General features: G+C 43.8%; 2 protein-coding genes across 2 annotated transcripts in view; both read right to left on the reverse strand.

The window, feature by feature from the left end:
- The window catches only part of LOC132450328 (salivary glue protein Sgs-3-like), a gene marked incomplete at both ends in the record, with an annotated part of 85,237 nt that overhangs the window by 56,575 nt on the left and 13,662 nt on the right, over window positions 1–15,000 (reverse strand). The window lies entirely within an intron of this gene.
- Window positions 9,071–13,051, reverse strand: LOC132449828 (protein FAM177A1-like). The gene is made up of 5 exons (XM_060041656.1): window positions 12,893–13,051; window positions 12,291–12,515; window positions 11,972–12,032; window positions 11,410–11,507; window positions 9,071–11,112 (listed from the first exon to the last, which is right to left on the reverse strand). Exons 1-5 carry the CDS (start codon window positions 12,959–12,961, stop codon window positions 10,897–10,899), a joined length of 669 nt encoding a protein of 222 aa, XP_059897639.1. The 5' UTR covers window positions 12,962–13,051; the 3' UTR covers window positions 9,071–10,896.

The raw sequence follows: 15,000 nt of genomic DNA on the forward strand, positions 1-15,000 counted from the left end.
ATTATATTAAAATGAAATAAAAAGGGTTAAAGAGCAGTTACTTACAGTTGATTTATTTATACACATTATGGGTTAGGGTATATTATTAAGGGATTCCTACAAAAAGTCTGCAGCCATTAGGGTTCAAAACCCATGAACCACTCCTTACCACTAAACACACACACACATACACACACACACACACGCACGCACGCACACACACACGCACGCACGCACGCACACACACACACACACACACACACACACACACACACACACACACACACACACACACACACACACACACACACACACACACACACACACACACACACACACACACAGACTAGATCAAAAAAATGCATTTCCCTGTACATCTCGTGTGGGATTTCACCCCCATAAAAACTGCCAGGGTCAACATCTGCAGAACCTGCCCTAGTCCCGGCACACATGCATAGAGAGAGAGAGAGAGAGAGAGAGAGAGAGAGAGAGAGAGAGAGAGAGAGAGAGAGAGGGAGAGAGGAAGAGAGAGAGAGAGAGAGAGAGAGAGAGAGAGAGGGAGAGAGGGAGAGAGAGAGAGAGAGAGAGAGAGAGAGAGAGAGAGAGAGAGGGAGGGAGGGAGACACTGGCTGAGTACTAGCGCTGACCTCCAGAAGCAGCTTCCACTACTTCCTGATTCAGAGGCCACCACTCCCTTCTGAAATCCCCCAAACTTCCCGGCCGTCTCCGGCAGCCAGAGCTCCCCATCCCTCCCAGCTGCTCCTGCTGCTACTATCACTGGGGGATGGCCCCCGCAGGCCTGCTCATGGTGCACACGCCCATCATCCACCACCACCACCTCCAATACCACCACCACCACCTCCACCACCACCACCACCACCACCACCTCCATCGACTCCATCCCCTCCATCCAGCAATGCGACGACCCTTAGCGGTAGGGTGGCGGATAATGGGGGGTGGGGTGGGGGGGCAAGCCAATACTGGTGGTAGTTGTCACTTTTTGGGGGATCTGTTTCGTGTTTGCTTAAGCTGCCGTGTTTGGTTTAGCAGAAACTATGCGTAGCTCTGGGGTTACTATCAGGCGACGGACATGAAGGAAAAAGCGTGTGTGTGATGGTGGGGGAGTGAAGGGCAGGCAGGGGGAGAAAGCTTGTGTGTTAGGAGGTGGGGGGGGGGGAACATTGGTCCTTTTTCCTCCAGATGGGCGCGTGTGCTCGGTAGTCGCACATCTGCAACCGTTCGAACTGAACTGGGGGAATTCCTCCCTCTCTCTCTCTCTCTCTCTCTCTCTCTCTCTCTCTCTCTCTCTCTCTCTCTCTCTCTCTCTCTCTCTCTCTCTCTCTCTCTCTCTCTCTCGCTCTTTCTCTTTCTCTCCCTCTCTCTCTCTTGCTTGATCTCCCTCTCCCTCTCTCTCTCCCTTGCTCTCTCTCTCTCTCTCTCTCTCTCTCTCTCTCTCTCTCTCTCTCTCTCTCTGTCTCCCTTTCTCTCTATCTCCCCCTCTCTCACTCTATCACTCACTCCCTTCTTTAATCCTTCTCTCTCTCTCTCTCTCTCTCCCTCTTTCTCTCTCCATTTCCCTCAATGTGAACAATGTGTTAGTTGACTACCCAGCCCCCCACACTCCAGCCCCCCGCAGACACCAGTCCTTCCTCTGATGTCCCTCTCTCTATGTGTCGTCAGAAGTCTGTTTCCTCTCCATAAAACCAAGCTCACAGGGCCGGGGGGGGTGTGTGGGGGGGGGGGTGTACAAAAAGGCTCCTGGTACGTAGGGGTCCAGAAGTAGGAGATGGGGGGGGCAATTTTGGACTTGTTTGATGTCAAGCGAATATGTGTAAGAGGGAGTTTAGTCACACTCTTTTTTAAAAACCATGTCTTTGTTTTGGGAATACACTGCATGTGTCTTTACTTTGTTAAAAATAAAACTCCACACGTTTCCACCACATGTTCCTTCAGCTGGCGACAGACGAGAGAGCACCGGCGGGGATTCAATTCAAAATTCCAGTCCAAAAAAGACAAGACAGTGTGCAGGCCGCAGCAACATGTAAAGAGCAATTAGACTTCCAGTGGTCTGGAAAATAGGTTAAATTTAACAATCTGGGCTAAATATATTTTGTTGGTTCCTTCTGCTAGGTGGATTTGGTAGCCAGGCACAATAAAGGCCAGGGAGTTTCCTCTCAGCTGTGTGTTTGCTTGGAGGTCCCCTCTTTAGCATGCAGAAGGCTGGTGTGACCTGACATGTCCCAACACGGAATGGGACGGACAAGACGTTCCGATTAAGAATGCGACAATTGGAAAGACAAACGCACACAAATGCAGGCAAATACAAAATGTACACACACGCACAAGCAAGAATGCACACACACACACACACACACACACACACACACACACACACACACACACACACACACACACACACACACACACACACACGCGCGCGCGCGCGCACGACGCTGAAGGAATGTACCCTCACATTCTTTCGTTTCCCAGAGGGCAGCGAGCTCATCTCTTGGGAAAGCACAATGAGGGTGGTTTTGCTTTCTTTTTGGACTTTTGTACTGTTGTTGTCATGAGGTCTTGAAACCCTAATCAGGTCTTGGATCTAAAGGACAGGAGCTGTGTAGATTTAACTAATATCTTTTGACATGAATGGCTCTCCGTGGATTTAAGGTGTTTTCGCTACTGCTCTTGAATTTACAAAGAGCCTCCACATGATGAAATGTCACAACTATTGACTATAAAGTTTATTGAATCTAGACATAGAAACAAAATGCATAGTACATAATTTAAAATTTAAAGAAAAATCTGTGTTGAATGTATATGTACTATGGATTATTCTTTCCTCCAAATACCTATTTTGGTAGTTTTAGCATGTGTGTTTCTGCATGTCAGTGTGTGTGTGTGTGTGTGTGTGTGTGTGTGTGTGTGTGTGTGTGTGTGTGTGTGTGTGTGTGTGTGTGTGTGTGTGTGTGTGTGTGTGTGTGTGTGTGTGTGCGCTGTGGCATCCCGCCACGTGGTCCCCGGCCTGGACGGGCCCGGGGTACCGTAGAGGACGGGGTGTACCACCCCCACCCACCAGCCGGCGAGAGAGAGCAGCCCTTTCGGCACCCCAATCAGGGTGATTGGGGGACACCTGGCCGAAAGCACGGGGGCCATTTTAAAAGGAGGCACAGCACAGCACAGCACGGGTCGGGAGCAGGAAGGAAGGGCTCGTGGCAAGGAGAGAGCCTAGAGGCCCACGGAGGCCCTAGAGACCGCGACTCCTTCTTTGGTTTGATTGTTTCGTTGTTGTTACGTTGATGTTAAATAAATGCCTGAAATGGCTAAAACCCCACAGCCAAGCAAGTCTTGTACGTGGATTCCGGCTCAACCGAGCACCGGGATACCACAGCGCGCACATGTATCTGTGTATGATGTGCATGATAGTGTCTATGCATGTGTGCGCGTCATTTATCTCAGTAGCAGGTGTGAGTGTGTCTGTGTGTGTGAACATGTGTCTGTGCATGCGTGTGAGAGTGTATATGTACGTGTGTGTGTCATGCATATCAGTATCAGGGGACCTCATCTCACCGGAGGGAGAACAAGTTTATCAGTCACCCCCTCACCTGCTCTGCAATCACCCAATCTGCCAACATGGCCACGCCCTGCTGAGTCACTCAGTACACCTCCACCTCTTTTACGACATTCATGCCTTATATGGAAATACACCATTGTTATCCAACACATTCCTGGAAATGCAAATGTCTCAGTGATTTACAAAGCACATCAGCCCCAAAATAGGCACACGACACTTTGCATTCAGGAAGAGTTTTATCTGATAAAATGGCTCTATTTAAAGTTATTGACTGTATACTTGAATGCTTGAACCGTTTATAAAGTTAGAAGTTTATTTTTCTTGTCTGGAGTTGTTGTTTGGAGTTTGGTGGGTTTATGTGTGTTATTTTCTGGTATTGATGATTGAAAAACAACATAAAAAACACAATAAATTAACAACAGAAAAAAACTGGGATACATTTGGGGTTTTTCGTTGCAATAACTTTACAACACATCTTCCATTTAGTTTTTTAAACAAATCAAACGTTTAACACAACCCTCAAACCTGACCTTGTGACACTATCTGGCACGGCATATGGCACATTCCCTACAGCGCACCTCTCACCTTCTCAGTGGACCAATTCATATAAAGGGAATGTTTGTTTTGTTTGCATGGAGATGCACGGAGAGGAAAGTACCAAACACACACACAGGGCGGGCGGTGACTCTCCAGCGTCCACGCCCTGGCCAAGCTTCTATGCTATGTAGTAGTGATTCGTTTTCGGACTATTACTGTTACATAAGTCACCAAGGGGAGTGGTACCCCCCCCCTCCCCCCCCACACTGAAACACAAAATACACTCGATCCCAGCCGTCAAAGTGGAGGCGTATTTCATCAAAACAGAGTCAAAGGCCTTCGTTCCGAGTGGAAACGGGCCGGGTCGGCAGATCGGACTCACACAGTAAGGTTGATTGGATGTGCGATGTGAGAGTTTGCTATTCCACCTTTTGAACTGCTGTGTTAAGCATTTGTGTTTGCAAAATGTGTGCCTTTGGTCTAACTGGTATTTAAGACAATCATTAGCCGAAACTGTATACAAACTGGCCTTCCTATGCATCCAGCATTCATGCATATTTATAAAAGGAAGTGCTCGCTGGAAAATCAGAAATGAGAAAAAATGTACGATTTCAACACAACAGAATCTTATCTGTGCATCCGTAGCATCTGGAGGAGGTAATTCTGAGAACCATACGTGTTGAGGTTTGGACACACACAAACACACACACACACACACACACACACACACACACACACACACACACACACACACACACACACACACACACACACACACACACACACACACACACACACACACACACACACACACAACCACCGCCATAACAGATAAATTCTATTCGGTTTTGAAACCACATCGCAACCTGTCAAAATATATATCTATTTCAGTGTGCATCTAGCATAGCTTGTGTTTACCACAATATTCTAATGGAAGCCTGTGTGTTCGGCTGTTATAATTTTCACTTCAACAAACTTTAATCAACCAACGCCGAGGACAATGGAGGCGTTAACAGCTGTTGAAGGGTCAAAGGTTGTGTTGTCGTTGCATTGTTGTAGTTCTGGCAGCAACCTCTTGGACTCTTAACCTGTAGCTCAGCTGAGGGTGCACATAGAAGGCAGCAGAGTGCCAGGGACTTTCCAAGGCCCTTCACGTGCGAGTGAGTGTGTGTGTGTGTGTGTCTGCGTGTGTCTGTGTGTGGTTTTGCGTGTGTGTGGGTGTGTGTTTGTGTATGAGTGTGTTTGTGTGCACACAAACATGCAAGCATATACGTGAGAGTATAAGCGAGTGTTTGCACTTGGTTGTGTATGTGTGTTTGTGTGGTCCTACCTGCATCTGTCTGTCTCTGTCTTACATGCATGTGTGCATTTGCACCCGTGTGTGGGTGCAATGAGTGTGACCACTTAAGTGCGTGTTCCAACCCACATGCAGCGTGTGTTAACATCTGAGCATGAGCGCACAAACATGCATGCATACATCATTATTATTATTATTGTGTGTGAGAGTATTCTGCACTGTGTGCAGATGCCCAGCATGACTTTGGTGTAAAACGACAATGTGAACACGATCACGGTGCAACCAACGGGTGCTTTTGGCACGCAACACAACGTCCCCCTACTGCATATGCCCAGTGTTCACATTACACATGTCCTTTTTATCTGTTGTGGTGGGTATTGTGCAACAACGGAGCGTCCCAACTCCAACACGCAGCCACACATATGCACGCCTGTGCACATTCACACGTACCCACACACACACACACACACACACACACACACACACACACACACACAAACACACACATACACACACACACACACACACACACACACACACACACACACACACACACACACACACACACACACACACACACAAACACACACATACACACACACACACACACACACACACACACACACACACACACACACACACACACACACACACACACACACATACACACACACACACACACACACACACACACACACACACACACACACACACACACACACACACACTTGTACGCATGCACACACACACACACTCACAAACTCACACACACACGCACACACACACACACACACACACACACACACACACACACACACACACACACACACACACACACACACACACACACACACACACACACACACACAAACACCTAACTACCCTATTTCCCTAAAGATAAGATAAGGTAACATAACATAACATACCATAACATAACATAACATCATTAATAATTAATTAAGCGTAGACGGACCCCGTGGGTTTCCCAGCAGGTACACTTTCCGGTCTATAGTAAGATTTAAGAAGAGACCAAGGATCAATGGTTCTTTCAACCTTATACAATGATTCTTAAAGAATACAATAAAATCTTGAATTTATTTAAGTCATAAAATCCAATCAAAATTGATTCTCCCAAATAATGTAGTGAATGAATACAATGTTTTTTTTTCTCATGTAAATTTTGTTATCCAAAAATGTCCACCCTGAGCAGGAACACTGTGCCCTTACTACCTTGCAGTACCTGTAACAGGAAGAACTGGTCTAGGCGTTACGGGGGCCTCCCTCCCTACCATACCCGGCCCTCACTGATTCAGTGTCCTTTATTCTCCGTACCAGAGGCGTCTCTGGTACGTTCTCTACCATGAAGAACAAGACGAGGAACTGGTACGAGGAAACAGGCCTAGCGGGCGGGAGGGGAGGCCCGAGCTCAGCTGGAAATCCCCTTTCCCTCGGTGGGTCGGTCGTTCTGGTCCCAGAGAGGCCCACCACCATGGGACCCCTGCTATTCTCATCATCCTCCTCCCCCGCTCCCCCCCCCCCTCTTCCTCTCCTTCTCTCCCTCTTGCTCCCTCTCTGTCGCTCTCATGCTGTATTCTCTCACTCCCTCTCTCTCTTTCTCTCGCTCTCTCTCTCTGTCTTCTCTTTCCGTTTGCTTGTCTATCACTTGGTAACTGACTGTCATTTTCTCTTTTTTTATCTGTGTGTTTGTAGGAGACCTTGTCTGTCTGACTGTATGTCTGTCTTGTCTCTCTGTGGTTGTGTGTGGCAGTCTGTTTATATGAGTAAGTTGGTCAGTTTGCCTGTCTAGCTGTCTTTCTGTCTGGTGGTTGTGTGTGGCTGTGTATCTTTTTGAGTCAGTCTGTTGTCTGTCTGTTTGCCACCCCCCTCTCGCTCTTTCAATAAGCAGCAACAGCAGCAGACGTATCGAGCTACAACCATATTTGGTGTTGATCATGAGTTGATCGTATCATCCTACAATCAATCCAGTAGCTCTACGAGTATCTTTACAATTGGAAAGCCCTCTCAGTACAAACCAATGCAGACCAAACATCAATTTAAATGGTTCTGTCCTAGTACACCAAAGCATGACAAACGATGAAACATCTCTCTCTTGGGTGGTGTATGCCGTTGGACTGGATATTTTTTGTGCAACTCTTTCTTACGAATCAGATAAGGAAGTGCTTGCAAAACGTTCTGTCTACCCATATAATATTTCGCCCAATCAGTGATCAATCACTCCAACTCCCTGCCTTAAGAGAAAAACCTTTTCATGTTGCAACAAATATTCCAGTTCTGCATAAGATGTCTGAGAATAACATGCACTCATGCAAAGGGGAATACACATATAATACAGAGTTGATAGGATATGCTAGGAGTAAAAATTTGCATGCAAAGGCGCACACACACACACACACACACACACGCAAACACTCACACTCACACACACACACACACACACACACACACACACACACACACACACACACACACACACACACACACACACACACACACACACACACACACACACACACACACACACACAGCAAACTGCAAACTGCATTGTAGATTCAGATTCCCCCTCTAAAATGAAAATGTTTGCTTATGCTTAATTAATTAATTTATAAATGACTGTGTTGAATAAGTTAACATAGCATCATGCAGCACCTAATTTTATGCTACTTTGAATTATCATCTAATTAATTATTAGGATTTGTATTGTTCAGTGACATTTGCAACGATTGAAGTATAGAATCCAGCCATGATCATGTTACTACAAAGAGGTCAATAACCCTTCGTCCTTTACAGTAATAACCCGATTTTCTGGTTCTTGCTGACAAATGCAGTTAACACTACCCCCTACTGGATCAATACAGAACAATCTTATGTACAAATGCTCCTTAATGCAGTATGCACCCAATAGACATGCATTATTGACCTATAAGCAAATATTAAAAAACCAAAACTAAAAGTATTTAACCAAATATAATACGGTTGCTTGCAGACCAACAGAGAAGTATTCAGGTCCAGATCAGGTTCCGATCCCTACATATGGGTATGCGATATAACTAGCGATGGGTATTTAGCGCCATCTGAAGTGTTGATCTGTAATGGCCGAATGACGAAATAGAATAAAACAAAGTATATTGTCTATATCTACTAAAAAGTATACGAAAACCAAAGAGACGTATGATGACGGTTTGACTTTGTTGTTCATGAAGTAGTGTAGTAGAGTAGCCTATATTAATTGCAGCTTAACTTTCCTTCATTGACATTATTTCAAAGTTTGGTTAAGGCCCGAATCTCCTAGCTTACATTTGACGAGATTCTAAGTTTGACAACAACTTACATCAACTTACTTTGAAAGTATTCTTGATTATCAATACTTTTTAACCTATTTGGGAAAATGTCCACATGGGAATCAGAGGTCTTTCCACTGACTCAACAAATACTGTGTAGTGTCTGTCTGTTTTTCTGTCTGTAGGAAGTATAAAAGTGGCTTTGTGTGTTTGGTCAGCAGCATGAGTAACAAAAGTTGGAAGCTTGAGACAATGAACAACAGTGTAGACTCTGAGACACCACGCTAAACATCACAACCCCCTTTGACTCCACCAAATCCTGGTCTATTCATGTAACAAACATCCTATAAAACCTTTTTATCGACATAATTACACCAAGAGAGATGTGTTGGGATGTGTCTATTTTTCAAATATAAACTTTATTGCAATCGATGGACGAAATGCAGATTTCCATTAAAAGTAAAAATAAAAGTATGCAGTGCTTGACATTCACGTCAAGTAATAAACTACAATCGTATACATTGTATTAGTTAATGTATTCAGTCCTTGCGTAAAGACGATATATTCTATTTGAATAAAGACGATCTAAAGACAGACTTTGAATGTATTTATTTCACTGTGTCACTTTGAGGTCATGGCCACGCTCTTGCCAAGGTCATTCCAGAGCAAGGGAAGGCCCACTCCGGTCTTGAAGAATGGCCACATTGAAGCGTCAGCTGAGCAGCTCCATGGAGACGAGAAGGACAGAGGAGGCTTTTGTTCCTATAATGACAAAGACCAGCCCTCCATCTTGTCTGCCATCAGCCCGTCCCTCAGACAGACTGATAAGAGATTGCACCAGAAGAACAAGATTTAAATCAGCTCATTCCTTGGAGGTTATTACATACATATGTTATTACTATAATGTCTACACAGACAAATATGTGACATCTTAGGAACAGAGGACCAAGGTAAACAATGAATGAAAAGAATGTGAAGATTTGAGTAAAATGTTATTTATTTTCCATCTTTTCATTTTATAAAAACGGACGATTAAATTATCTTGATAAACATTTACAATAACTTTACGAACAGTGCATTTGGTTACTTAGACAAAAAAACGTAAACTGTGTCAAGTTAAATAAATACAAATTAATAAAACAATTTAAATTAAGACACTTTTCTACAACAGGATCTCATTGCAATAGGATTGTGTTGACCGAGAAAGTTATTTTCTTCCATTACAAGCTGAAAGACATTGTGAGTGCTTGGACCCCCTTTAAAATATGATTTTTTAGTAACAAAACATTAAGTTTAAGGCTAAAAGGTGCTGTGAAGTGCTCCCAGTAAGGCATGAATAACTATACAAACGTTATGTTCAAGCCATGAATCCTTATTAGTTGTGGAGCAAAACGAATCATGTGAAAACAACAGCTCTTTGGCAAAACAACTGGCTTTTTCTTTGCATTATCAGTGTGCAATTCCACCAATATTTAGGTAGGACAAAGATGCTAACATACACTCTAAACAAATGTTCTTGAAGGAAAATAAAAATGCCACAAAGACTTTGATGTAAGCCCTTTGTTTAAATGCACTTTTAGGGAAGTTAAATCGTGCCAGTGGCTGAAAAGATGTAAACGGAAACAAATCAAAAAATGTTTTGTGGTTGATTTTATATTGGAACGGGAGGAAGACCATGGAATCTTCCTCTGGGAAGATGGGGATCTAGACACATCTCAAAAGACTACAATTCCCATCCCTGCCGTTGGAACCAGGTCACAGTGTAACTGACTTCTCACAGCGACCTCATGGTAGGATAAACAAAGGTGTTGCTGTGAGCACCAGGGCACTGCCCTTTTGCAGTATAGTGTGGTATAGAACACAGCTCTTCAGAAAGGGCAGTGGACCTTTTAACAGAGCTGTTATCATTGAATAAACACAGGGTTCGATCATAACACTAATTGTGAGTCTGCTCCTCTTCTCTAGCAGGGTACGTGTTAGGAGAGTAAACAAGTGAAGATTGGACTCCTAAACCCTGGGAAATAAAATAGAAGACCCATAATTTGGGTTTGGTGACACCTAACTGAAGAGGGTCCACTTCCCTTTCTGTAGGTCTGTGTTCTATAATTCACTATACTGCACAAGGGCAGTGCACTTTGAAAAACGTTTTCTTTAAACACAAAATAAGAAAAGATGTGGTTGTAAACGCATGAACACCCATTTCCAAGAAATTAGGTTGCCGTGACAACGACCGGAACAGTAATGGTGGTCGAAGGTACCATTTGCTCATTCTCAACCTGATAAGTCACGTCAAGATGAGTAGGCGGGACCTCTGGCCGATCCGGCATGGCGATTGGCTCGTCTACTCTGTCTTCCTGCACCTGCGATTTGGAAAAGGATCGCTCTGCCTCTTCCGACAACCGGTTTTCTTCGTTCTCTTCCTCATTCTGATGAAGAAGGGGGAGGAAGAGGAGATGGGGTCGGAAAATATGAAGACTTTAAAGGGAGATTTTCATTGTCGTACATAAGGAAGTAGTGCTAAATATATGCAAAATATATACAATGCCTTCTCCATTGGTCCAATTGGAAAAATGACAAATTAAAATATTAAATATTAAATTTTCAGTATATTTAGCTGACAACATGAGTTTGAAGCGCTGTGAAGTACTGTCATATGATAGAAATGAGCGGAGTGTGGCAGTGTCCCTTTAAACCCGGTCACCAGCCCTCCTTCTATGACATACCTCTTTCCGGATCCTGTTGTGCTCGTCGATGGCATACTGGTACTTGGCGGACGTTATTCCGAAGAGGGAGGCCATTCTCTCGCCGAGGTAGTCACACGCTGCAGCACACAAACAACAGAACTTAGGAAATATTTTCACAGTACTCAATATTACTTTATGTTGTATTCTGTGTCTGTTTTTACTGCTTTATCTATATTTGTTTATATCTATTTCAAATACTATTTATTATAGCTATATGATTTTATCTAATGCAAATAAAGATGAATTTCATTAATGAGCAGGTATGAATTGGGAGATATTCCTTTGCTCAAGGAAGCCTACAGGTGGACTGCGGTCATCTGCATCAAACCTTTCGATTTGGAGTCTAAACCCATAACCGCTACACTACCCTGCTGTAGGCTACTATCCGGCTGCAGTACCACAATATTGCTATTTTCCCGTTCCATAAGTTCCTTGTATTGTCTTTGTTTAGTGTTGTGTTAATGTCTGAAAACTTTATGAGGAGATTTTCGGTGAGTTGGTTTCCGTGGGCCCCTTTACGAGAGCGTTCCTCCCCTCTGACCTGAGATAGTTGAGGTGGCGGCACGCCACATGTTGAACCAGAAATACGGTCCCCACGTCATCTTGGATTGCACCACCACAAAACAACAACAAAAACACACGCATACATAACATAAGAAAAGTAAACTTTACTGTTGCCACAAAGGTAAAAAAATAAAAAAATAATGATATGGAAAACACATCCAAATCCATGTGCAAATAAACACTTAACACAAACTAGGTTCTTCTCCTCCATTGGAGATTTACATGCCGATATAAACAAGTACTCCGACGTGACTTTGATTAAGTCCCACACCCAACTCTGTCTAGTGAGGCCTCACCCTTGCCGCATCGACCGGCGGGGTTGCGGCGAGCAGGTCCTTCTTTTCGGGCTCGTCTCCGCCCTCCTCGTCGGTGCTGTACTCCTCCATGGTCTCCCCGCTGGAGAAATGGATTACCCGACGAGGAGGCTTCTCCCGCGGCTCGGCAACCGGCTCTTTATGCCCCTCGCTCGGTTCCACGCCCTCCAGCTCCACGCACTCAAAGTCCTTCACCGGGGTCAGGGTCTATCGGGTTATGGAAATATGGATAGGCAGGTACATCAATATGAAAAGATAATGGTTTAATATATACGTCCAAGCAGGTGCATGTTTCATGTCAATTATGCATCGAGGAGGCTACAGTGAAGATCAAATCTGTCAGTCTGCCTTAATTAACACTGATAGAAATGAGCCACATAATCCAAAAGCCTAATTCTGATAATCAACCCATGTTTTATTTTGAGAACAGAGTCATCCAAAGGTAAATGTCATATTAGAGTGACACAAAGACCGCAGTTGTATTACGTTAGCGATAACAGACAGAAAGACAATGTAGCATCGTTAATAGAATTATATTTTTTTGAAATAGACGACCTAGATTGGACTTTGCGCTTTTTACCCACCTGGTCAACATTAATGTTTTGTCCGATTGACACATTAACGTTGGTGAGATATAGTGATAAATCTGCCATTGTCGCCGTCCTCAAGGATGCTGCTGCACCGCACCCACAATACCGCCCGCGTACCCGGCCAAACCCAAACACGGAAGTGCCCTCTTTCACCCGCCGCGTAGCGGTATATTTCACATCATAATAAACTTCAGAATAACCAGGAATACAAATATTGGGATATTATAAAATAGGTTTCAGCTATTTAATTGAAATAATGTGCCACAAGCCATAATTTCCTTATTAACAATGTAACGAACAAGGCGATGGCTTCACCGTGAATGTGCTCTCAATGCCCACTAGATGTCAGTAAAGTTTAGGGCAATACGCGATACACACATCCAACGTTCAATCTTAAATCATACAAATGACTCACGTATTTGCTACTGACACATAATTCAAGCCAGACTTGATTCAATCACTGCAACCACAAGCTATATAAGCCGGTTTAAAACGATGCATATACTTTGATCAATATACAAGGCATATATAGATAAAGGAGAGCCTATTTTATAAACACATACAAATAAAAAGAACATCAAAGATCCAAAACACAACTAGGTACCAAGCAGATCCACTCTCCCCTCACAGGGTGTGTGTGTGTGTGTGTGTGTGTGTGTGTGTGTGTGTGTGTGTGTGTGTGTGTGTGTGTGTGTGTGTGTGTGTGTTTACGTGCTGTGTGTGTGTGTTGTGTTTACATGTTACCTCTGTGTGTGTGTGTGTGTGTTTTTGTGTGTGTGTGTGTGTGTGTGTGTGTGTGTGTGTGTGTGTGTGTGTGTGTGTGTGTGTTCACCTGTGCCTGTGTATGCATTTCATGCCAGACAGTGCATTCCCCGAGGTTTAATGCCAGCACCCAGCCCGCTGCCTACTCAGGCCCAGACATCTCTCTCTCTCTCTGGGTGTGGACAACAGTTCTCTCCCCTGATCCACTGCCTGCCTTCAAACATCCGTAGACCACAGCCGGAACAACTCCAGTTTATCAACATGTGTTTGTGTAACCATCTATTTTAATTGTATATTCTATTACATTCTAAGACGTTCTGATTCAGATACAACTTTATTGTCACTGTGCATAGTACAAGTACAGAGACAACGGAATGGGGAGATCTAAGCAGTAATGCAAAATAGTGGTTAAGGTGCAGTTTGAACATGATTGTCATACAGTGCAATATAAGTACAGTATAGTTAAATAATAGGTTGGGACAGTGCAGGAGTAGTAAATACAAAAAAAGAAAAGTGATGAGGCATGAGCAGCATAAGATAGATATAACAGATTTTGTTGCCCTTCTTCTGTGCTTTCCACTCACTTTAAGGATTTGGATTGTTGTAATCTCAATATATTCATTATCTTATCTCATCTCACCATATTTGATTGTTTAAGCCGTCCAGAACACAGCTCACTGAGCTGTAAAGAACAACCCACACAAGCTGACGGTTCACAGCAACGATGAAGATCACATTGAGACAACCATTAGGATGGTTGCCTCAATGGTGATATGGTGATATTGAATCATATTGTGCATCCAATATCTTTGATTCATAACATAGGATAAAACTGTATTCAGTATTCCACATTCAGTTCCCCTATAACCAAGATGGCCACTAGGTGACCCAGACCCCTTGATGAGGAATTCATAATTTCACTATTGAATGAAATTAACATTTCATCTCATATTGAACACAGAAATCTATTCATACTCGGGGTGCACAATTTAGACATAACTAGATAGTTCTTAGACAAGGTCAGTATCTATACTGAATGACTCATTTGCACTCTGTGGTACTTTCTCATACTGGGTAAAACATGCTTTCACTCAAAGGCGTGCTGGAAGAAGAAGTTTCTAAGAGGCTTGCCTCCCTGTTGAGCTTATCTTCCAGTTTGGCATTAAAAGAAGAAGCACTCTCAAAGCACACACAACTTAACGGGATCGAAGACGGGTGCCAGACTTCCTCGTGCACTAAGCTGGAATCCTCGCCCGACTGTAGACTTACCTTTTAAAGGATTTACTGTATTTTCCAGAGGCGTGGCCTTTTGCCAAATTTCAGAATGAAATCTAAATAAG

The sequence above is a fragment of the Gadus macrocephalus genome, chromosome 21 (assembly GCF_031168955.1).
Source record: "Gadus macrocephalus chromosome 21, ASM3116895v1".
Lineage (NCBI taxonomy): Eukaryota > Metazoa > Chordata > Actinopteri > Gadiformes > Gadidae > Gadus > Gadus macrocephalus.